This window comes from Cuculus canorus, chromosome 1 (assembly GCF_017976375.1).
Source record: "Cuculus canorus isolate bCucCan1 chromosome 1, bCucCan1.pri, whole genome shotgun sequence".
NCBI lineage: Eukaryota > Metazoa > Chordata > Aves > Cuculiformes > Cuculidae > Cuculus > Cuculus canorus.
In genome coordinates, this window is record NC_071401.1 from 90883264 (window position 1) to 90906190 (window position 22927).

Below are 22927 nucleotides of genomic sequence, written 5' to 3' on the forward strand. Positions count from 1 at the left end.
AAAGAAAGAGTATTCTCTTACTCTTCAGAGAATTCTGTAGATTTAGAGAATGTACAAGGCTGCTGTCAGATAAAGAAATGAACTGCAGGAAACCAGAGTTGGAAAAGCCAAAGCAACCAGGGAATAATTCATGCCAAGAAGTAAATTGCAGTAACAAATTAATTTCAGAATGGAACCTAGCTTTTAACATGGGAAGGAGTTGAATGATGAAGCTGTTCATTCCCCACAGTGCAGCGAAACAGAGAACATTCCTGTCTTCTTTCTGTTGTTTCTGGTTTTTATTATTATTATTTCTTGTTTTACAAATAAGTAGTCTAATTTCACCTGACATCTAATATTCCATTATAATTTTACAGTTGGAAAATAAACGAGATGCTTTCTTTCCACCTTTACATCAATTTTGTACAAATCCAAACAACCCTGTTACTGTAATACGTGGCCTTGCTGGAGCGCTTAAATTAGGTAAGTTTGCTGTCTATGCTTTTTTTTCTTTTTTTTTTTTACTTTAGAAAAAAAGGTGTGTGTTTTTTAAAAGAGGTCTTGCGGTTCTTGAAAGTGGATATTTTATTTCTGTAATACTATGTTACTTGTGTATTCCAAATAATTAGGGTAATGTGTCATTTCTCAGTTTGCTACTGTTTCTAATCTTGATCATCTCAAAAAAAAAAAAAAAACACCCGAAATCCAGAAGGCTTTGTTGAGCACACAGAGGAGCTGAGTTGTGGGTACGTAAGCTTACGGATAGACTGTTTTCCAATGAAAACTATGGCTGCGTGTCTTTGTGCTTAGGTTTAATGGTCTATAATCTGACTTATAAAATTTTGAACTGAGTAGACAGAAAAAACTATCTTTACTGATAGGAGGTGTGTTATATGATTGAAGTGCCTCCATAAAACTAGTCTGAAAAAATAATTTATTGTAATAGATTTAAACATTGTTTGCAGATTTGTTTGCAGAAGTGATTCTTGGAATGCAGTCTACAGCATAGCTGCAAAGTTTTTTTCTAAGCTTCTACTGCTTTGTGCAGAAAAGAATTTCAAGTGTTAATCATGAGTGTTAATTTTTAACCTACAAATGGGCTGTGTTTTGAAGCCTAAATCCAAAAAAATACTTTAGCTTAAACCTTTAAATACCTTTAAGTATTAATGTCTTCTTGAAACTTTTCATAAATAACTGTAACAATATAATATATTTTATTCCTATTTATTAGATCTAGGACTCTTCTCTACTAAGACATTGGTAGAAGCAAATAATGAACACATAGTAGAAGTGAGGACACAACTACTGCAGCCAGCAGATGAAAACTGGGACCCGACTGGAACAAAGAAGATCTGGCGTTGTGAAAGCAGTAGATCTCATACAACAATTGCTAAATATGCACAGTACCAGGCCTCCTCATTCCAGGAGTCTTTAAGGGTAAGTCTGTTGTTTTTATTTAAGATATAGTTTACAAACTGTATGCTAACTCTGGAACCAATTAGTAACAGCTGTTCAAAACAAATAGAACCTGTTAAGCAAAGGGAGACATTTCCGTTAGCACCAGGAGCACAGGTAAATTTACAAAATCTGTTTTGAATCAAGGGTCAAATAATATATAGGCTGTTCCTCCCAAATGCTTAAGGTAAAACTCAGTCTTCCTAAAGTAAAACTGTCTATTACGTATTTAAAAGCTTATTAGCTTAAGCTTTTGTGTAATAATGTCAAAATTCATATTAAAATATTTAGAACTTACGTTGCCTTTTTTTAAGTTTTATTGCTTCAAATTACTCTTTGAAACCAAATTTCTTTGTTCTACATAGAATCCTGAATTAATTCAGATGTGGCATATTAGAAGCATACTTGTCTTTCAGAACAACAGTTTAAAATATTCAAGTAACTTTCTTTTTCCCCTAGAAAAGTAACTGATGCTTTCCATGTTTGCTATTGTTGGGTTCCAAACGTAACAGTTTCTATTTAGTTTGGAAGTTGCTAGACGTAGTGAGATGTTTGAAATGTTATTTTATTGGTATTACTTTTTAATATTTTTGCTGAAGTAGTGAGTGCATCCTTGGAATTAGCTAAGGGCGCTGCTCAGAGGCTTGTTTCCTGCAGCTATAAAAGAGTTAGACCAAAGTGGAACTAAGACAAAAAAATATTATTGACCAGTTGTTAATAAAAAACAGGGAGAACACCAGTGTGGAAAACAGCTATTGTAGTTTTCACTGCCATTGCACGGAAACAGCAGTGGTTTCAATAAGAAAGGAAAGAGAAATTCTAAATTTAAACTTTGTACATTAGAGGAGAGGATTAGGAACAAAGAAATGGATTGGTAGTTGAAGAAAAGAGAAGGGAAGGTAGACACAAAGTTTTAAGTGAGACTGAAACAGGAATCTACTGGGAAGTGGAGAGCACTGAAGTCTTTGAGAGCTTGGGTCATAAATAAAGAGTTTTCTTTCTCTGCAGTGGTATTAACTTTAAGTAGGATACTGACTGAAGTTTTCTAGTGCCCCTTGACAGTTGCACCGCTATTGTATTCTTGTACATCATTCCAGAGGGGTTGAAGAACATTGTATCTATAATGTTTCGGTGAAGTTCATGTTTAATGATGTACATAATTGATCGCATACCAGCTTGTCAGCAGGAAAGCCTCAGCTTTGGTTTTGCACCAAGAAGTGAAGGGCAGGATGTTCTGATTTTTTTTTTTCTCCCTCTGTAACAAATTGGTGGTAAAAATGTAATATATAAAATAGTTTTCAGAATTATGTTTTTCATTTCACCCTTGGAAATAAAAAAGGCACAGTTTTAAGCGTCCGTGTGTCCTTTACCTAACACTGTTTTGACCTGTCCTTAGGTGACTTTTACAGTGTTCAAATGAAAGCCTTCTTTCTTCTTTCTACAGAAACAATCCTCTTGGCTTGCCCTAAGTGATCTTTTTTTTTTTTATTCCTCTAACAACTATTACATTGCTTTTCTAACATGTCTTGCAGTATTTGATAAATCCATCATCTCTAGGTTCCTTTTTGTTTCTCTTTGTCCTTCATTCAAAGCATGAATAGGACTTTCTCAGGTACATAGGGCACTCTGAGATGTAACAACAATCCGATTCAAAGGCAGAGATCTTTGGATAGCCTCCAGGCAGTTCTCTCTTCCTTTTTGTCTTATTCTTTTTCTTTCTGTGTCTGTATACTTGACAAAAAAAGAAGCCTTTAAAATAGGATTCTGAGCTTGCTCTGCTAAAAAGATCAAATTACATCATTTAATATCGGTTATATTTTTTCCACTAGTCATGGTCCTAGCTACTGCAGTGCTAAAATAGCATATGACTATGAAAAATTCAAAAGACTTTATATAATGGATTTTATAAAATTATAAATATTAGTCATTCTCTTTTCATATCAGGAAACCTGCTGGACTTTGAAGGTAAATGTATGTTCTAGTCTGAAAAAGTTAGTAGTGGTCCTTAAGACTGCATTCCAGTTTACCTGCATAATGAAGCAAACCAATATACTCACTTGCAACTGGAAAGTAGGTTTCTGCCAGCAGGCTAGCAGAAATGTTGACAGGATAGACGTTTTCTGTTGTCCTGGCCTGGACTTCACTGAATGTAGTCAGGGAAAATTTTTTGTAATGGCTGACTAATAACTTTTTATTCCTTAACAGTAATATTCACATAAAATCTTAGATGCAAATATTTTAAAGCTTCTATCAGCATCGTGAGGCGAGTGTATTTGTGTCTGTGAATGTTACCGCTTTATACCTGTGTATTATATGTATCTTTAATCTTTATAAACATTTCCACAATTGCTTTTTATAGGAGGAAAATGAGAAGAAGAGTCACCACAAGGACCACTCAGATAATGAATCCACATCTTCTGATAAGTAAGTGTGGTATAACTGTAAATCTGTAGTTGGTTTTATGTGGATTTTTACATCATTCTCATTAAATTCACTTGTTATGTTTTCTCTTTGCAGCTCTGGGAGGAGGAGAAGAGGACCTTTTAAAACAATCAAGTTTGGGACCAACATTGACCTTTCAGATGACAAAAAGTAAGCTGATTACAATTTCTCCTGTTCACAGTATGAGGCTCCTTCTGGAAAACCTGTGCAGGTTCTTCTCAGGCAACAGTCAGTCTGTTGATAAACTTGATTCCCGTTCTGCACCCCATTTCCGCTACTAAAGTGTTACCTTTGGTCTTTTAACTGTTGTTAAGAGTCCTGATCACCCTAAATTCATTTCTTAAGCTTTTCTTTCTAGGATCTTTATTTTTTCCAGAATAAAACTTTTAACAACCATCAGAAGCTGTTCTTTCCAGTCCTCCTCCTAACACATTCCCTTCATTTCATTCTGAGGCTTAAAATTTGCTTACGGCTTTAATTACTTCTGGCAGTATCAAGTTTTCAGTCTTTGCACAGAAATTGTAAGATTAAAGGTTTTTTTTCTTTTTTTGTTTGGTTTTTTTTGTTACTTTATTTTTGTTTCCTTTTTTTCCTGCTGACATCCTTTCTGCTTCCACTTTTTCATAGCTCTTGCTTCTCAATACAGCAACAAAGTTCAAAATATGTACTAAAAACCAGAGCAATGCTTACCTGTGGATAAGCTGTGATACCTTTGCCAGAATCTCAAAAAAAAAAAAAAAAATTGAGTACACTTTAGGCTACATATCTTTCTGTGCGCAGATGAAGGTAGTGGAGGAAAACATCAGAAAGTATTAGAAATACTCTGGAAGCATATTTTTTTTGTTCATTAATATTTATATGGTTCAATCTTTAGTTAGTATACATTTCTGTAAAAGATCCAGGACATCTAGGCTGTTAGTCCCACCAACTGCAGTGCAAAAATTCTGATCTCTTTTAATCATTAGAGCAGAAGAAAAGGTTATGATGCTTGAAACTGGGGAATAAGGCCTACTTAAGATACTGAGTGCTTTGGTGGTGTAGTCACTGAAAGATCAATGTGTGTACATATGTATGTGATTAGAGATTTTTATAAAATTCTGAATATTAATGCTGTTTTTTTCTAACAAAATTCTATCTGTAGATACAAAATTGTTGCTAATAAGCTAGCACTTGGAGCAAGCCATTGGGAGAGAGGCTTTAAATTAAGCTAAGTGTAACTAACCTGAGGCTCAGAGGGTACTGGATTTTGATACTTGAAATAGTTCTTATATGATCCCAGTCAGATGCCTGATCTTCTGATCTGTAACCTCTGCTTTTTCTACAAAGCAATCTTTCTCTTCAACTAGCCTATCAAATTTCTGTTTATATTTGGAAATATTTTAAAACTCAAAGCGTAACACAGATCAGTGGGTGACATTACAGATCTCCACACTTAAATTCTGGGGGTTTTTTGTTTGAAGATCTGTGGTTTTCTTAATGCAAGTATTCGGGTCCATAGCACATGCCTGTAGTTAACTTCGTTCCTGGTCACAGCAATCGTGTGCACAGGCTGGGGTATGTTCAGACAGTCTTCTTGAAGTACCTTGTTGCATCATATTGTTTGGCTCTTGAAAGCATGGTTAATAACAGTGTCTGCCTAGCTTGGAGTGTGAAGACAGCCCAGCTCTGCTTTCATTTGGAAAAGATACACACTGAGGTGTAAATCACAATCAGAATTTTCTGGCAGTGTAGCAGTGCGCTGGCTGACTGCTGGGGTATGTCTAGTTACCCTGGCTTTTAGCTCACTCTTAAATGAAACTGCTTATATTTCTGTAACTGTCAAGTAAGGTATTGCATCGTCCCAACTTCCCTCTTAAGAGATGCTGAGTTACACAGAAGTAGGTTGTCTTTTTTTATCTCCTATGCTAACAATTTATTGTAAATGTTTATATTTCCCGAACTCTTCTAAGAGTTTTAGGGATTCACAGTTTGTTGATTTGCTGTTTTGCTGCAGGTGGAAGTTGCAACTCCATGAACTGACAAAACTTCCTGCTTTTGTACGTGTGGTATCAGCAGGAAATCTTCTAAGCCATGTTGGTCATACCATCCTGGGCATGAACACAGTGCAGTTGTACATGAAGGTTCCAGGAAGCAGAACACCAGGTGAGTATGATCTTTGTGTGAAAAAAAAGAATCAGGTTCTACTGCTGTTGTGTTGATTAAACGGCACTGCAGATTTTCTGTATCTTAGAGCATGATAAAACTCTACGTATTCAGAGTTTTTAATTTCTTATTTAACTGAACTCTGTGTGTACAAAGTACTAAATTACCTTACAGTGGAAGTCTCTGGATTTATTTAGTGTTAGGTAATTTGCATACTGACCTCTTCCATGCAGTACTGGATTCTTAGAGGGGGAAAAAAGAGGATGGGTTTATATCCTTGGACAGTATTTTTATTTTACATACCTTTGAAGTTTTTATAGGCTTCCAAAGCAGGTCTTGTGCAATCATAGAAAACAATATACCTTTACCTTTAGGTTTCTTTACTGTCTGAGGATAGGACTTAATATTTCATAGTGAACAGCGCCGTGTTAGGGCACTGGACTGAAACTTGAGAGATCTGGACTAAATTTCAGGGTCTTTTTTTTCTGAAGTGCAACTTCAGAAAATTCCATTAGGGATTATGGCTCAGTTTTCCAGCTGTCAAAAGAAGATAAAATACTGACATTTCTACATTGGTTCTGAAAGCACTTTGGGACAGATTTTCTTACTGCTTGTCTATTCAGTGCCTTAAGTCATGAAGTTTTGCTCCTGACTGGGACTGTCAATAGCTATTATAAAACACAAAATCTAAGCTTTAGCATCTTGAAGCATTTATTTCTACAAAAAGGGAACTGCCCAAGTATTGGTCAGATTTGCAGCATTGTTAGTTCCAGCTTTTCATTTTCCATAAATTAACAAAAGCAGAATTCTCTTGTCAGAGGTGTTTTAATTGCATTGCTTAATGCTGTGAAGAACCTAAATAGTGTGTGCCATGTAAAAAGATGTACAAATAACTATACTATGATACAGAGTTTTTTAGTCATCTTAACTTCACGTTTTCGTAGTGTTATTTTGATAGATCAACCTTACGTAAAGTGTGTTTATTTTTCTCTAAATTTCAGGTCACCAAGAAAATAACAACTTCTGTTCAGTAAATATAAATATTGGCCCAGGCGACTGTGAATGGTTTGTTGTCCCTGAAAGCTATTGGGGTGTCATGAATGACTTCTGTGAAAAGTAAGCTGGGGGTGCTTTTTTCCTCTATTTTTATCAAGCTCTCTATGCCTTTCTTAGACCTAGGCGGGGAAATTACTGAGGGTGTTACAAGAGGACATTATTTTATGTATTTTCAGTGTAGTCAAAAAAAGTCTTTTAAAAATAAGTCAAAATGCAAAATCTGGAATTTATACAAGCTACAACATTTGTACAGTCTATAGAAACTTGGATTGCCTGTGATAGTTTTTCTCTCAGAAATTAACATCAGGTCCATTATTTGTTTTTTCAAACGCAGAGATGAAGGAAGTAAGAGATTGGTAGTAGTAAATACTCATCTAGGTTGAGGATTCACATTTATGCTACATTACAAGGAATCAGAAGTTTAGTATAAGCATAGGCTGTGTACTACCAGTGTGTATTATGTGGCATCAATCCAGTTTTTTTAGTAGTAAAATTTCCACATTAGAAAATCCATCGTAGCCCTTGCTGTTTATCTTGGCATTCTGTCATGTTTATTAAAGCTGACCTCTACTGTTACCAAATGGTGATGCTTTTCTAATGGCTTCTCAGGCTATTGCAGTGGAATGATGGAACAAAGTTGGAGGTGAAGGAGTTGGAGTTTTGTTTTGGGTTTTTTAGGAGTGGTGGAGTAAAGAATTTTACTGATGATGTACGCTTTTAATCTTTGTGACGATTAATGCAGTGTTGTACACAAGCAAGTACCGAGTTGTCGGTATTTTGGCGTGGTTTCTTGCAGCATCTAGAGGGAGAGCTTAGTTTACTCAGACCCCAGGAGGTGTCATGGCATGCTTTGCATACAGTTACGTGTTTGTAGCTTGTTGGAAAAGTTGAGGTGCACTGACTGCTGGGGAAAAGTTCAGCTCTAAGATAGGGGGTTGTACATAGTGCCTTATGTTAGAGGATGCTTTAAAAACAGACAGCACACAAACACACACACACACAGAGAAAGAGAGGATGAACAGCAATTGTGTCCTGTGAAGCTGATCTTACAGGAGAATTTTTGTTCTTATCTTGCCCAGTTAAACTGGACTTAAGCTCTTGACTTTTCTTCAGAACTTTCCCAGAGCTCTGTAAATTCATCTCAGTGTCTTGGTACTCTTCGTTTTCTGCCTATCTGCTGACAGCTGTTCTTATTTCATCCACCTTTACAAAGATTAGCCATCTCAAAAATTGTAATTCCACTGGTTCAGTTGCAGTGTCTCTGATGGTGACATGCCTTTTATCCCCATGGCTCTGCCCTCTTGCGTGTGACAGAAAAGGATCTTGGAAACCCAATAAAATGTCTGGAGTACCATTGTCAGGCACTGAATTGGCTTTGAAAATTTTGAGTTGCAAATACTCTGTCATGGTATAGTATAAAACCAGTATAAAATTGGGTAAGAATGGGCGAGAAGTATGTATTTTGGATAACCATAGTGGAAGACCTCATGCTTAGGAAATCCATGTGAAGGTGGTTTTTTCATGCTTCTCAGGAGGGTCAAGATTTCTTGGCTGGATATAGCATAGCCCTGTGGATCACAGTTGAGATGGTGCCAACAGGTTGGTTGTTGTGTGGACAGGCTTGCATGCACAGACAGTATGAATACATGGTTGGAATTGTTCAAAACAGAAATCGTTCTTAAGACCATTGGTATGGTCTGTGTATAGAATCAATTACTGGTTAATAAAGCAGCATTTGGCACTAGTGTCAGTTTAGATCTGACCAAGGATTTCTCTGTCTCAGTGTTAATAAAATACTTAAAGGAAACTTAAAGGAAAATAAAACATAACTGGAAGCCATAAACTGACTTGACGTGGGTAGCCAGATGGTTGAGTGTTTTAATGTATTGCAGAATGTGAAATGTGGAATTAGGATCAGGAATTTTATGGACGAAAGTTTCCTTTTAACTAGTCCTCCTGGGTCACTGATTAGTCGCAGAAAGAATTTGTCATGGTGATCGGTTTTTGCAGCTAATTTCATTGAAGTATCAACCACTAATATGCCTGCTGATAAATGCTGAAGACTTCATTTCTCTTCTTCTTTCAGGAATAATATGAATTTCCTAATGGGATCTTGGTGGCCAAACTTGGAAGATTTGTATGAAGCCAATGTCCCAGTTTATAGATTTATTCAAAGACCAGGGGATTTGGTGTGGATAAATGCTGGCACTGTTCATTGGGTTCAGGCTATTGGTTGGTGCAACAACATTGCCTGGAATGTTGGCCCTCTTACAGGTATGGCTGAATAGTGCCAGTGCTCAACTATGTAATTAGGTCATGTTATACAACATTTGCTGCAGAACGTGCAATTTCTTACTGATTTGCCATGCTTCACAACATTAAAAACATGAACATACTGCATTTTAAACCATTGTGTTGAAGCTTTAAATAATTCCATTGGTAAGAGGAAGAGAAAGCAGCAAGAATGCAGTCTTTGCACTTGTTAATTTAATGGATTATAGAAATTATGGTTGTATAACAAACGCTAGCAGAATAAAATGTTCAGATGAATTCATACACACTGTCTTCTAGGGCATTTCTTAACTTTCTTTCCCAAAATTTGTTCTACCCAGCAGACTGCACCATAGCTTGTACATAAGGACTTGTCCAATCTAACTTTTTCAGAACAACAGATGCCTAATTGCTCTTCAGTGAAAGCATCAGGATATGCGAACAGTTATAAAATTTTGATCGTTAAGCAACATTAAGTTTTTGAGGCCTAATGCTCTAGAAGTCTTTAGTTTTGAACCATTGTCTTGGAAGGTTTTTAGATGGGAGAATGGAAGGGATTTTCAGAGCTAAAATGAGATTCTGTCAAGCAGTTGAAGAGAATATATTCCAAAAGAACCTGTACTTTTCTTGAACAGTTTAAGGTGTGTTTTAATTTAATTTTAGTGCAACAGATAGTATATCTCTAGGATATTATGACTGACTGATACAGAGCTCATGTGTTCAGTTGCAGTAAACTTTATAAAACATATTTTACTAAAGGGGCAGTGTGAGTAGGCTGCTTAATGAAAAAGTCTGGTACTCATTGCTACAAATCTCTCAAGGTGCTGTCTTCCCTTTCCGGACAAGTTGTATACCATAGCACTGTAAAATGATGATAAAGAGCGAACAGTGTGAGATGCAGACATCTCAGATTTAGATATTTTATTTTTAGATCTTAAATATTTGAATTTTTTTTAGTAACCCTTTTGAGATATTACTCTTTTCACCTTGGAAATCAAACACTTGTCAGTAATGTATTTTCACAGGCATTTGCTGCTGCTGTTGTATTGTGTGTTCTTCTAGTAGCATGAATAGATATTTTAAAATAAATTTTATAGACCTTAAATGTAGTTTGAATGAATGGATTATTGTGAGCGAAATTTAATCTAGCCCTCAAAGGTAGAAATTTTTATTATAATCAAATTATTTTGGCTCCAGTTGATACTTATTTCTAATTGCTTCTGTAATTTTGGTTTTGAATAGCCTGTCAATATAAGTTGGCAGTGGAACGGTACGAGTGGAATAAACTGCAGAGCGTGAAGTCCATAGTACCTATGGTTCATCTTTCATGGAATATGGCTCGAAATATCAAGGTCTCGGATCCAAAGCTTTTTGAAATGATAAAGTAAGTTTTACATATTTGAACATTTACTATACCCATTTCCTCTTCAAGCAAAAAACAGTATTTGATTTAAAAGTAATCCTTTGTATGAGTCTTCCATTCCTGAGAATTAAGCCAAAATTATTTTATATTGTGTTTTTCAAATAATCCATTTATAGATGTCATTAATTGTATTACATTGTCTTTGATATTGTGGTGTAGCTTTAGAATGATCTAACTTACTTTTTTGTTAAATATGTCATAGACTTAGTACAGCAGTTCTCAGAAGCAGTTGACTCAGATGACAAAAGCAATTCAGAGGACAACCCACAAGAAATAATAAAATCGGGTCATCAACCCAAATATTAGAATTGGAATGTTTAGTCATTTATACAGCAAGGTTAAACTTACTCTGACGTTTCTAGAACCGCTAGTTAGTGCTCGTACTCTGCCATTTCGACATCTAGTGTACATGTTTTAGAGAAGGGCAGGTAGGAATTCGAAGACTTCCTTCCCTGTGCTCGTTCTTCCGAACAGTGAATTAATTGATTGATGTGTAAAATGGTAATTGAGTTCAGTGACATTTCTCACGTGCATATTCCAAAATGCAGGAATATTCCAGGCTCAGAGCATATTTAGTAATTTTTAAGAGTACAACTTCAAGCAAATACAAATCCTGTTGCAGCACTGTGATACCTAGGTTGAGGAATGAATGTAGATTTCAGCATTTATCATAGATTTGTCCTAAAGAAAGTGGGAGAATGACTTCCAAAGCACACTACTCACCATGAGAAAACTCTGGTAGCAGCACTCTTTTTTTACCTTAAGCCTACCAAAGCTGCTTCTAGCTTGAGCACTCTTAGTCTTGTTAGCATACTGGATCCACAAACATTGAATGCTTTTATAATTTGCCTTAAAATGGACCTTTAAAAAATAAGTGGGTTATCTTGCAAAAAAAAAAAAAAAAAAGGTAAAAAATAAATTTCATTTTTTCCACCACACCCCCCCCCCCAGCAGACACCTGAGTAATAAGACACCTTTTCAGAGTAAGAAGTTAATTTACATTAACATCAGTTGTGGAATGGTGGAATTGATGAAATGGTAGCTGCGTAAGGATAAAGAATGTTGGAAGCTGAGGACAGGGGATTTGCAGTCACTGTAAAGTTAGGTTTTGTGTGTGAATACTTTCTTAAAATCTAGTAAGTAATATCTAGGGTAAAGAAAACCTTTTCTGAAGGCTTGGCAGTCCTGCCCCTTCAATTAAGCTATTAGGGCTCATAATCAGGATGCCAGCTGTTGCAAAGGGGAGAGGTGAAATTGAATAGTTAGAAATAGAGGGAAAAGCACACTGTGGGAGACAGGAGGCAAAAAAGTTAAAAAAAACCCCAAACCAACCTATCCAAATCACACTTGAGAAGTAGTGATTTTTGATACACATGGTTGAATTTCATCCTGAAGAGCTGATTTTTTGTTTGTCATAGAGGAAAGAAAAAACTCTTAGTTACACGGTTGTCATCTTTGCTAAAATGCAGATCTGTCTAGAATTGCACATCAAAGGCACCTAAGTGTTTAGGTAGTTTGACTTCTGTCTCTGGGGCTCCTTAGGTATCAGAATAGTACAAAAGAATAGCTCTTAAAAAATGATAAAATCAGTTTGAACTTTGATAAAATCAGTACTTTCAGTTTGAAAGATAAACACAAATAAGTATTACTGGATTGTGTGAGAGCAACCACCACAGAGACTAGAATTTAGGCATATGTATAAGTATTGGGAATGTGGTGAATGATGAAAAGAAGTGGAATAGCAGTAGGGAAAAAAGTAATGGAAGGAAACTTTGATTTTTGGAAGAAATCTGAAACCTCCTTATATTTTTGGTTAATGTGCAACTCGCTGCTGTTTTGCTAGATAAAAGACAAAGCAAATACTGAAACTTTCTTACAAGATGCTTTTTAAAGATTTGGTATTAACAATAGAATTGTGAGCAAGAACACAGGCAGACAAAATGATTTAGAACTTGACTGAGGGAGTGCAACGCTCAAGAAAAGAAAAATGAATGGCAAAGCTCTAAATGGAAGCTACAAGGAATTTTACAAATGCAGCCAAGGAAGAATTTTAGAGGTAGTGAGAACATAGTAATAAAGGCTTAAAAATTAATTCCAAAGTAACTGAAATACTGAGTTCTTTTACAAAAATAGTTTGAGAAACTTAAAAGAATGTGACATGGAAGAAATTATTTTGCACAAAATCATAGGTAAGCCAGATAAAATACACTTTAGTATCAGTGGAGAAAGTATATTACAGAAAGGTAGGTACAAAGAGGTCAGTTTGGTGTTGCCGTTGAGATGGTCTCCACACTTTGAAAAGATTTACTGGATATCTAATTATTGAAACTGGTTTCTTGCTGCCCTTCTAGAAAAAAATAGCGTGGTTTCTGTCTGTCTTCTCTTAAATATTTAACTAGACTTGATTTACTCATGTTCTTTATGCCATACCTGTAAAGAATTTGAGGGGGGGGACATGTTCCAGATTTTCTTTTAACTGAATTGTCACAAGAATAAAAGCAGACCTACAATACTAAAAGCGGACACCTTTTCACTTACACATTGTGACTCTGCTAGAGACCTTTTTGGCTTTCTTTAGGCTTTCCATAATTTAGGAAATTGTGGTACATTTTTGAAGTGGTTGTTTTTATGCTTTCTCCCGCTCTTTTCCAGCATGAAAGAGTTAGTTTACATTTTCAAGAACCATTGCTAGGATCTGAATTTTATCAAAGGAGGGGGAATGCATCTTCTAGCTATTGTTTTCAGCTCTGGTTGCAAATTTGGCAAATGTTTTCAGTGGTGTCGTTTAGGCTGCATTTTGGGCAGTTCTTTTTCGTAGCTTCAACACTAGAAAACTGTTTGAAAATAACACTTTGAAAACTTTGTTAGTCAGGAGTGGAGAACAGTTGTGGCAAGTGTGCAGGGATGCTTCCAGTTGTTCTTTGTCATACCCAAAGACTTTCCTGGGTAGCAACAGAAGAGAAAAGAAGAATGGTAGCTTTTAAGTTGATTTGAAATTGGGCTATATTACAAAAAGAGTGCTATGACAAAGTTACTGAACTTACCAGAAGCACATTAGCCTAACACTGAAGTGAATTAGTACATGATTTATCGTATGGTTGGCCTTAGCATCATAAGTCCTGCTAATGTCAAACTTCAAAAGTGTTGAAGGAGTTACAGCTAAATGAATTATTTAGTTTTCTTGAAATTTGATATGCAAAAATACCATGTTTAACATAGAAACATGCTTTCAGGTTTCCATTGAAGGTATTAATGAAGCCGTTGACTTGTTTTTAGTGAAAATGAGCAGTCTCAGTATAAGACATCCAGAGAGAGTATCTCAAAGTAAGCCTAAGATTCTGTTAACTACTTGGAAATACGTAAAAGAAGCAGGGGGAAAAAAACCCCAACCATAGAAGTTACATATTCCATGTCCAAGGCTTTACAATGGGAGAAGGATCAAGTTGAAGACATTTTGATAGAACTCTTGAGCACTTTTTCTGTCCAGTGTCTGTTTTTCCCTTTACATTTTTTCAGTCTTCTATGTGCATATAATGAGCGTGTAATGTAACCACCCTGTGGAGGAGAAAATTAAAGACTGAAGAGACTGCAGCTCAAATAAATAGGGTAGCTGAGAGCTAAAAATTATTGTTAATAACATTGCAATTTAGAAATCTGATGACCTATTTTGCCAACTTTTTTTTTAGGGAATATTTCTAGCTCATACAATGCTAGAAAACAAGTTAGATTTTCTGGTACAGAAGGGAACTATATAAAATAGTGAAGATAAAATTATTTTTTTATCTTTTGCTGAAGTATGGCAGAGGATTGTTGATTTTAATTTGTTATTTGATGATGAGGGTTTTTTCTTCATAAAATAAATGTTAACTTTTTTCCAGTGTTAATTTTTTTTTCCTATGAAGGGACTTCCTTTTCCAATACCAGCCTGTCTATTCTTTTTCCTTTTACACACAAGAAGATACTTTAAAGGGATTTTAGCATGTTAGTTAAAACAGTTCTCTGGATAGGCTATAGTCATTTACACAAAAAGTAAAAAATAATTTTTAATTTGGCATTTCAGAATTACTTGTTGCTGATAAATTCGAGTACATTAATTGCTTTTGAAAACACATTGGTTTGTTGTGCTTAAAAGACTATTCATGTGTTCCAGTCAAGAATGAAAGATACAGTCTGTTTGCAGGAAAGGGTGAGTACTGAAATGGAGCCATTCTACACAGAGGTCCATAAGCATGTGGTATTACTCCTACCCAGGTCATGGGATCCAGTGATTCTTATTAGCCAGCTATTTCTGAAATCACAGAGGAAAAGGAACCTCCGGCTGCAGGGTCTTGGAAGAAGTTTAAGCCTACTTGAATCTTGCTATAAAGTTGAATATCGAACTGAATGTACCACTGATTTTGGTTGCAGGTACTGCCTGTTAAGAACTCTCAAACAGTGTCAGACACTGAGGGAAGCTCTAATTGCTGCAGGAAAAGAGATTGTCTGGCATGGGCGAGCAAAGGACGAGCCAGCTCATTACTGTAGCATTTGTGAGGTCAGTAAAAATGTGTTGTTTGTGCACTACTATAACATTTATGTAAGTTCTCTCCCGTCTTTTGTTGTTGTTGCTATTTTAGTTTTGCTTTTAAGTTGCAGCATCTTCAGAGAGCTTATCAAGCTGTTTTTCTAGACATAGGCTGTATTTTGCTGCAGTCTCTTCCACAGTACTTCTACAGTGTTGTTGTTCACTAGGCCAATTTTCAATTCTCAGTTATTATGAAAAGTTGTTATCCCTTCCTGCATATAATTTGATCTGCTGAGCTTCATTTTAAAGGTGCATCTGTCTTCATTTCAGAAGTCTAAAACAGCCGCAAAAAAGAGAATTCTAAGTACATTTTCTTCAAAGGAGGATGTACCTTGTTGCTGAAGCTTTTTATTCTCTTTTCTGTTTGTAGTTCCTTTATAGTGTTGCATAATAGTTTTCATGAAGCTTTAAAGAAAAAAAATTCCTACCCCTTGAAAATCAGTTTCTAGTTACCTTTTGACTGAGCCTTTTGGGCAACATGAGCATGTGACCGGGTAGTAAGGGAGTAAATTGTGGATTTCTTTTGCAGACAAATTTAAAAATGGAAAATTAGGTGTAATTGGTCTACATCTCCGCCTTAGTGAGTAACCCCTATTCAGAGTATGAATCCTGCTTTGTCAGTATTGATGAAAAGCTTTCCCATAGCACTGTTCATGCAGACATCTTAAACGTAATATTAGTGGTTTTACAATATTTCATTTCTCTGCCTGAGCCTTAGGAGTGTAGATTTTCACTGAACAAATACAATTTTCTCTTTGCATGCATGGGATAAGGGTGTAAGTCTTAAAGAAAATACAGTTTTCATGGTTTCACTTGTAAAAAATGAAATTGTAACAGTTGGCATTCTGTTTCCTGTCTAATAGGTGGAAGTCTTTGATCTGCTTTTTGTCACTAATGAGAGCAATTCTCGAAAGACCTATGTTGTACATTGCCAAGACTGTGCACGAAAGATAAGCACGAACCTGGAAAACTTTGTGGTGCTAGAACAGTACAAAATGGAGGACTTGATGCAAGTCTATGATCAATTTACATTAGTAAGTCAAATTAATAAGTGGGTGCATAAATACATTATTTGTAAAGCAGTTGTAGACTGTCTTAGTACTCCGTTGTATGAGTACTGTGGACTTTGATTCAAATGGAGGTATGGGTTGTATGTGATATTTGCAGAACAAAAGGCTGAAGAGTCAGAATTATGTGAAATAATAGAATAATTTACTGCAGAACATAACCACTGAGTTTTCAGGAAAGTATGATGTTACAATTCATAAAGTTGTGGCTTTAAAAATCCAATAGAGATCACCTGAAGACCATAACTGGATCAGATGGAGATGGGAAGAATCAGGACAGTGAAGCTTGGAGAAACTAGCACCAGGTTCAAGAGCATCTCTAATACATTGGTTGTGGTATGAAGTCAGTATAGCAGCAGAGCATCCTATGCACTCAGACTCCTTCCTTCCCCTTCCCCACCCATCCCCTCCCAAATCAGCACTGTCCTTCTGCTTAGCAAGTGGATGCTCTCAAATAGTTCTGTCTCTTGGCTTGGGGGCCTCCTTTGCATTTCAATTTAAAGCAAAAAGCCTCTTTGCCATTATAGCTTTGTGCTATATATGGCAGCCTCCTGCTTTGAACTGTGTCAGCGCAACTGTCCTAACATTTCACCCAGATTTCATTGTTTCAGGCAAAGATGGCTTGTTTGCAATCACAATGAAAGCGATGCTGGATTTATTTATAAGTCTTGCCTTTCTGTCAAAGGAGACAAATGTTGGACAAAGCGTTACGAGAATTCCATGTTGAATTAAACACAACAGCCCAGAAAGGGCTGTGCTTTTTGATTCATTTCCAGGTGCTGCAGAAAATGTGTGTTTAGACAATTATTTCATGTACTGCTAGCGTGAGAGGTTGTCACCTTTGGAGCTAAGGTCTCAAGGTTCAGCAGTAAAGGCTGCTGAGAGTGTAGGACCATGTCTTCTAAATTTAATTCTCTTCATTGGTCCTACAGAGTCTGAGCTGGTTGAATGTCAGTTTATACTTCTAGAAGCCCATTGTTGTTATAGTTTGTGAAATAACTGCAATTTCGAAGTGATGATCTGTTATAGAAAAGAATGTAAATAAATACCTGTTCTCAGATACGTTATCTGTTTGAATGGAAATGGGCAAGAGCACTTCTGTATGGAAGAGAAGGGGGAAGGGGGGACATTTTGTCTGTGTTTGTAATGTTATTTAGGTAACAGTGATTATATTATCCCTAGAACAAGGGTTCTCAACCTGCAAGTGGCTCCCTCCCCCACAAAAGCCTTTACCTGCAGCCCTAAAGGGCATTAGTAATTGTTCTCTTGTGAAACAGGTATGCATGTTCATTTCTTTAAAGGGAATACAGTCTCAATTGAGAAGTGTCATAGCCTAGAAGTGACATCTCTCAGATCTAGGTAAAGAGTTGAGGCTTGTTGAAACTCACAGGACAAAGATCATCTCAGATGCCAGAGGCGCTGTAGGCTCTGTGTTTGGGATGAAATATCGGGAACAAGCATGGGGATCAGCTAGTGTTAGTGTTTCATAGGTGGGTACTATGTTATGATTGAAAGTTCCTTAAAGACTATGAGCTGCTTCTTTAAGGGATTCCACATGATGACAGGACTGATGAGATGGGAATACCATCGGAGATTCAGTATTTTGCTGGTAATGTCACCAAGTGAAGTGTTGGGGAAGAGCTAGGTATCTTCTAGACCGTGACTCCTGAAAGCAGGCAGGAACAAGACACCTAGCTTACTTCACTCTTGAGGCACTCTGGTTTTGTCTTCTAGGATTAGAAAAAAACCACCAAACAAACAAAAAGACCAAACCAACAACTTTATTCCCATGTCAGAGAGTCTGATACCCTTTCCACACATACCCTAACTTCAGTTATGTTATTGCTTAGGTAGAGGGCCAAAAAACTGAAGCCTGCAAGGCATTTGGAGAGCCACAGATAGACAATCACCCCTCACTGGTAAACAGGTTGAGAATCCCTGTTCTAGAGTATATGAAGATATATCTACATTAATCCCACATGGAGCTCTTTGCTGCCACAACGGGACTTGTTTTGGCAGCACTCACAATATTAACACAGACATCTGCACAGTGTACTCCAGCCTGCAGTACGGGCAAAATCCAAATGTAGAATAGTCATAAAATACACATTGTATTTGAGTAAGTTGGAAAACAATGCCACTATCCACTTGAAAAAAGTCCTTAACTGTAGAAACAGTAGTGTGTGTGTGACTTTTAAACTCTCACAGTTACCATTTGTGCAGGTCTTGGTTAAACAATTGAGTTTTACACACTTGTAGAAAAGGTAATTTAATGTTTTCTTTTTCAGGCTCCTCCATTGCCATCCTCCTCATCTTGACATTTTTTCATGGACATTAAATGAAAACTTTTCTGATATTCAGGAAGTGACCCAGTTCTGCACCACTGATTTTTGTAGCTATCTCGTAAGGCTGCTGGCTGAAAGCTGTGTCTATGCAACCTTCCAAGTGCGGAGTGTCAAGCAACTGGACAGGAGAGAGCACTGCCTCCTACTCCAGAACTCAAAACAAAATAAAGCTCATCCAGCTGTACTTCAAAAAAAAAAATTCCATGTTTTGTATATATCTGACAAAACTGGCAACATTATACAGACTACTGACTTGAAGACCACCTCTTTTGTATTTCTCTGTTTCTGGGCTGATGAGTTGGTTTCATCCATTTTTCCCCTTCAGAATTTCCCTTGGAAAAAGTACTAGCTTAGCTGGTCATTTCTTTGTAAGGTAGTTAGAAATTTTAAGTCTTTCTTTGGGCAACTTTTTTTTTTTTTTTAATGTGAAGAGTTAGGTGATATAAATTTTTTACTGCTTTTATGTTTTTCTGTCTTGTTTTGAAACCATGACGGTTACACTTTTGGTTCCTAAATAAAATTTAAAACAATTAACAGCCAAGTCACAAAGATAAATGGGTTGCACATAGACTAAGGAATAAACTTCAGATTTGTGATTTTTGTTTCTAATCTTGATGTAAATTTACACTATTTATAAATACATATTTATTGCTTGAAAATATTTGTGAATGGAATGCTGTTATTTTTTCCAGATTACCTGCCATTGAAATTTTAAGGAGTTCTGTAATTTCAAACACTACTCCTATTACATTTTCTATATGTAAATAAAACTGCTTAGCATTGTACAGAAACTTTTATTAAAATTGTTTAATGTTTAAAGTTTTTCTATTGTTTGAGTTTTAAAAAGATTTTATGTACAGTGCCCAGTTTTTGTTCCTTTTTGAATCTGATTATATATATTTTATATATACTCTTGTGCTTGTGTATATATATAATATATATAGAAACTTGAATATAAATATGTGTATAAAGATTTAGAGACTAAATTTTTCTCGTTTTAAGTTTTACATCTATGGTAGATTTGAGGTGTCTACTGTAAAGTATTGCTTACAAAGGTATGATTATTTTTAAAGAAATATATGGTATGTATCCTCAAGACATAAAATGACCTTCAGACTGGTTTATTGTTAAATTGCACTTTTTGCAATAACAGACCAATAAATAGTTGCTGCCAAAATGTAGTCATAGAAAATAAGTAACGGCTAAACTTTAAAGCTTTTTGAGAAAATACCGGCTTTGACAGGAAGTTTGGCGCTGGTTTTAGAGGAGTAATGAAAAAGGTGAATTTGAGCTCGGGTTGGGGATATTCTCTAGATATCAACCAAATTGCAACCTATATATTACAATGTGTTCTATTAACCATTTAAAAAGTTACGACTGAATCACCTTGGCGTCATTGTTGACCCAGAAAAAAAGATGTTGTTTTGTGGTATTCTATTGTATTTTCACATATTTTGTAATACGAATTCACTGGTAAATTTTTGAAGCACTAGGTTTATTTAGGACAAGTTTATAATATATCATTGTAACAGTTTGCAGTTTTAATGATGGTATTTATTTTAAATCGCTCCTTTCTCATTAGCTTCTTGAAAATGCATTAAATCTAAATTTCAAAATTGATAGCTTTCTTATCGATCAGAGTTGACTGATGCAGAAGGTTCTGCATCCAACAGTTTCTCATAATTTCTTATTAGTGGGGTATGTTAGTGATTGCATTGTTAAATCTTTTGTAATCAATGTGAAGTGTTACAGGCAGAGAGCATGCTAATAGTTTCTTTTGAACAAAAAGAATCGCCTCTTACGTTTGTAGCTTCAAATGAAGGGTGTTTTAATGAAGAATCAGTACAGCTTGTCTAATGCTATTGCGACAGTTTAACCATAGTTATTAATTACTTTTCTTGCTAGTTCTTACAACAGTTGGACAAAAGGGTATAGAGGTTAAAGAAAAGTATAACAAATGCACTTGCCAGCAAAATTATCAACTAGCAGTTAGGAAGCCAGTTCTGTAAAGATGTCTCAGCTCTTCATAACAAACTCTACAAATCATAATTTTATACTTATGTATTTTATGCAGTCATAAATATTGTAATCATGACAAACCATGCTGCAACTGAAAAGCTACTCCTTTACAGTAGTCTTAAACCCAAATAAAAGCAAGATAACTTACCTCAACTAATGGTAAACAAAAAGTCCTCGTTTCTCAGTGCTGTACAAGAATATTTCTAACTAGGGAAAGAGCTGCTGTGTGCTAATCAAAAGGGCTTTGTATGTTTCCTCCCCTTTGCAAAAGAGGATATTCCGTTACCAAAGAAGAAAATTTCTATTTCACCAGTGAACAAGTAGGCCGGATCAGCAAAGGATCAGGTAGTTTTTCTCACTCTGCTTGAAAGTTTTGTCATGCATTTGAATTGCTCCAGGGCTTTAGGAATTCGCAGTTTTCATACTTCATAGTTACCCTTTGCTCCTAACCGCTGGGCGGTTTTGATCTATAAGATGCTGTGACTTAGAATGCTTTTGTTTCATTTTATTAAAAAAGCACAATGTTTTATCAGTTGTAGTTATTAAGAAGCACTTCAGCTTCTTAAATAGTAAAGCGCATGATGCAAGAGGAACGTTTGTAATCTCAGGGTATCTCCAAGCTTTAGCAATTGGGCCGGGCAGGGGGAAGTGGGAATCCTGACCTGAATGATGGGCACTAACTCCGTTTCCAAGGAGCCTTGGTTTTGGAAAACTTCAGTTCCAGAGCAGAGCGATACTGCAAGTGATTCAGATTTGCTTGTGGCTACAAATTATAGTAGCAGGCAAATTAAAGATTGAAGTGTAAAAAATCGCTGAAGACGTGGCTTTTGCTTCAAGAATTTTTTAAAAGTACAAACTATAATAGAAAAAAAACCTATTATTAAGGGACAATACTAATGGGTGTTTAAAAATTTAAAAAAAAAAATAGCAAGAAATTGAATTAAAACTAAGTGGGAATTAAAAACTAATAGCAGCATGGAGCTGTGGATCTGAGAACTGTCCTGGAGGAGTTTGAGAACAAAGAGATACCTCTTGGGGAGAAGAAGGAGTAGTAGACTTTTAAGTTCTTCTGTAAATACATTCAATGGAGTATTTGCTTTTTAAGCTTTCCTTCACGTGCCTAACTTGGGAGCAGTATCTGCTTTTTTGAAAGGTGAAGTCCTACCAGTGGTTATATTTTAGAAGTAGTGATGTTGGTACGTATCTAATTAAGAAGTATTTAAAGAAAGATCACTAGAAACTGAGAAAGGTATGTAGGCACTGAAAATTCCCAAAGCTTCCTGAATTTATATGGCAAGTAACTAGCTGATCCTAAAGACAAAGTATCCTGAATCTGCAGCTTTCTGGTTGGAAGGAGGACTTTCAAAGTAGTATTAATATGGTGTCACTTTGCTTAAATGAGTGCAGCTTGGCTCAGTTCAGCAAAGTGTAGCAGATCCTTGGAACAAAGGTGTGCAGGGATTGGGGACTCCACAGTGATAATGTGGTCACGGGTACATATATTGATTAAGAGATGAAGATGCAGGGATGTGACTGAGGTGATGGGGTATTCATCCTTGGTTGCTTCTGTGATCCTGGGAAGGAGTTTAAGCAAATTGGCATAGAAGACTAGGAAGAGGGCTTTTAAGCCTGAGCTTCCCTAGGTCTTGTCTAGATCCCTAGCAGAGGGTTGTGGCCCAGCAGTTTGGTGGCTGAGATTGGGCCACCAGGTAAGAGCAGTAGGGAAGCTTCATCTTCTATGGCTGCTTTAGCCATTGTGGGAACCAGCTCAAGGAAGTGCTCTGGCTGGCATGAGGAGAAGGCTGTTGAGGGTCACCATTTACCTCTGAGGTGTATCAAAGCCAACCAGCATTGGCTGCTCCTGCTGTGTTGATGCTGACAGCAGAGGAAGGGGAGGTGCAGGTGATGCCCAGACAAATTCAAGCTGAAGCTCAGGTTCAAGCAAGCTCAGTGCATGGCTGCGAGAGGCGCAGGATGCCAAGGAGGAGGCCACTAGCAAGGCTACAATGCACCACATTCCAGGAAAACAACAACATTCCTCTAAAAACGAGCGGGAGTTGGACATAACATGATAACTGGGAGGGGGGGAATTCCATGGGGTGGGGTGCAGCCATGGAGCCCCCCAGGCCCTGCCACCCTGGCTCTAGGGTGGAGCCTGCGGGCT

At 36.5% G+C, this 22927-nt stretch overlaps 1 protein-coding gene across 11 annotated transcripts in view; it reads left to right on the forward strand.

Annotated features, from left to right (window-relative positions):
- KDM6A (lysine demethylase 6A) overlaps positions 1-21196 on the forward strand; it is a 151590-nt gene extending 130394 nt beyond the window's left edge. For 2 of the 11 annotated variants that reach the window (XM_054056926.1, XM_054056933.1), the window contains 12 exons: positions 357-462; positions 1211-1416; positions 3794-3858; positions 3952-4026; positions 5870-6018; positions 7020-7134; positions 9161-9348; positions 10588-10729; positions 15176-15302; positions 16196-16366; positions 16626-16704; positions 18688-21195. In XM_054056926.1, coding sequence (XP_053912901.1) covers positions 357-462; positions 1211-1416; positions 3794-3858; positions 3952-4026; positions 5870-6018; positions 7020-7134; positions 9161-9348; positions 10588-10729; positions 15176-15302; positions 16196-16366; positions 16626-16682 — 1401 coding nt within the window. In that variant the 3' untranslated portion in view covers positions 16683-16704; positions 18688-21195. The other 9 variants (XM_054056927.1, XM_054056934.1, XM_054056925.1 and 6 more) reach the window with 7 other exon arrangements.
- Positions 21197-22927: the final 1731 nt, after the last annotated feature.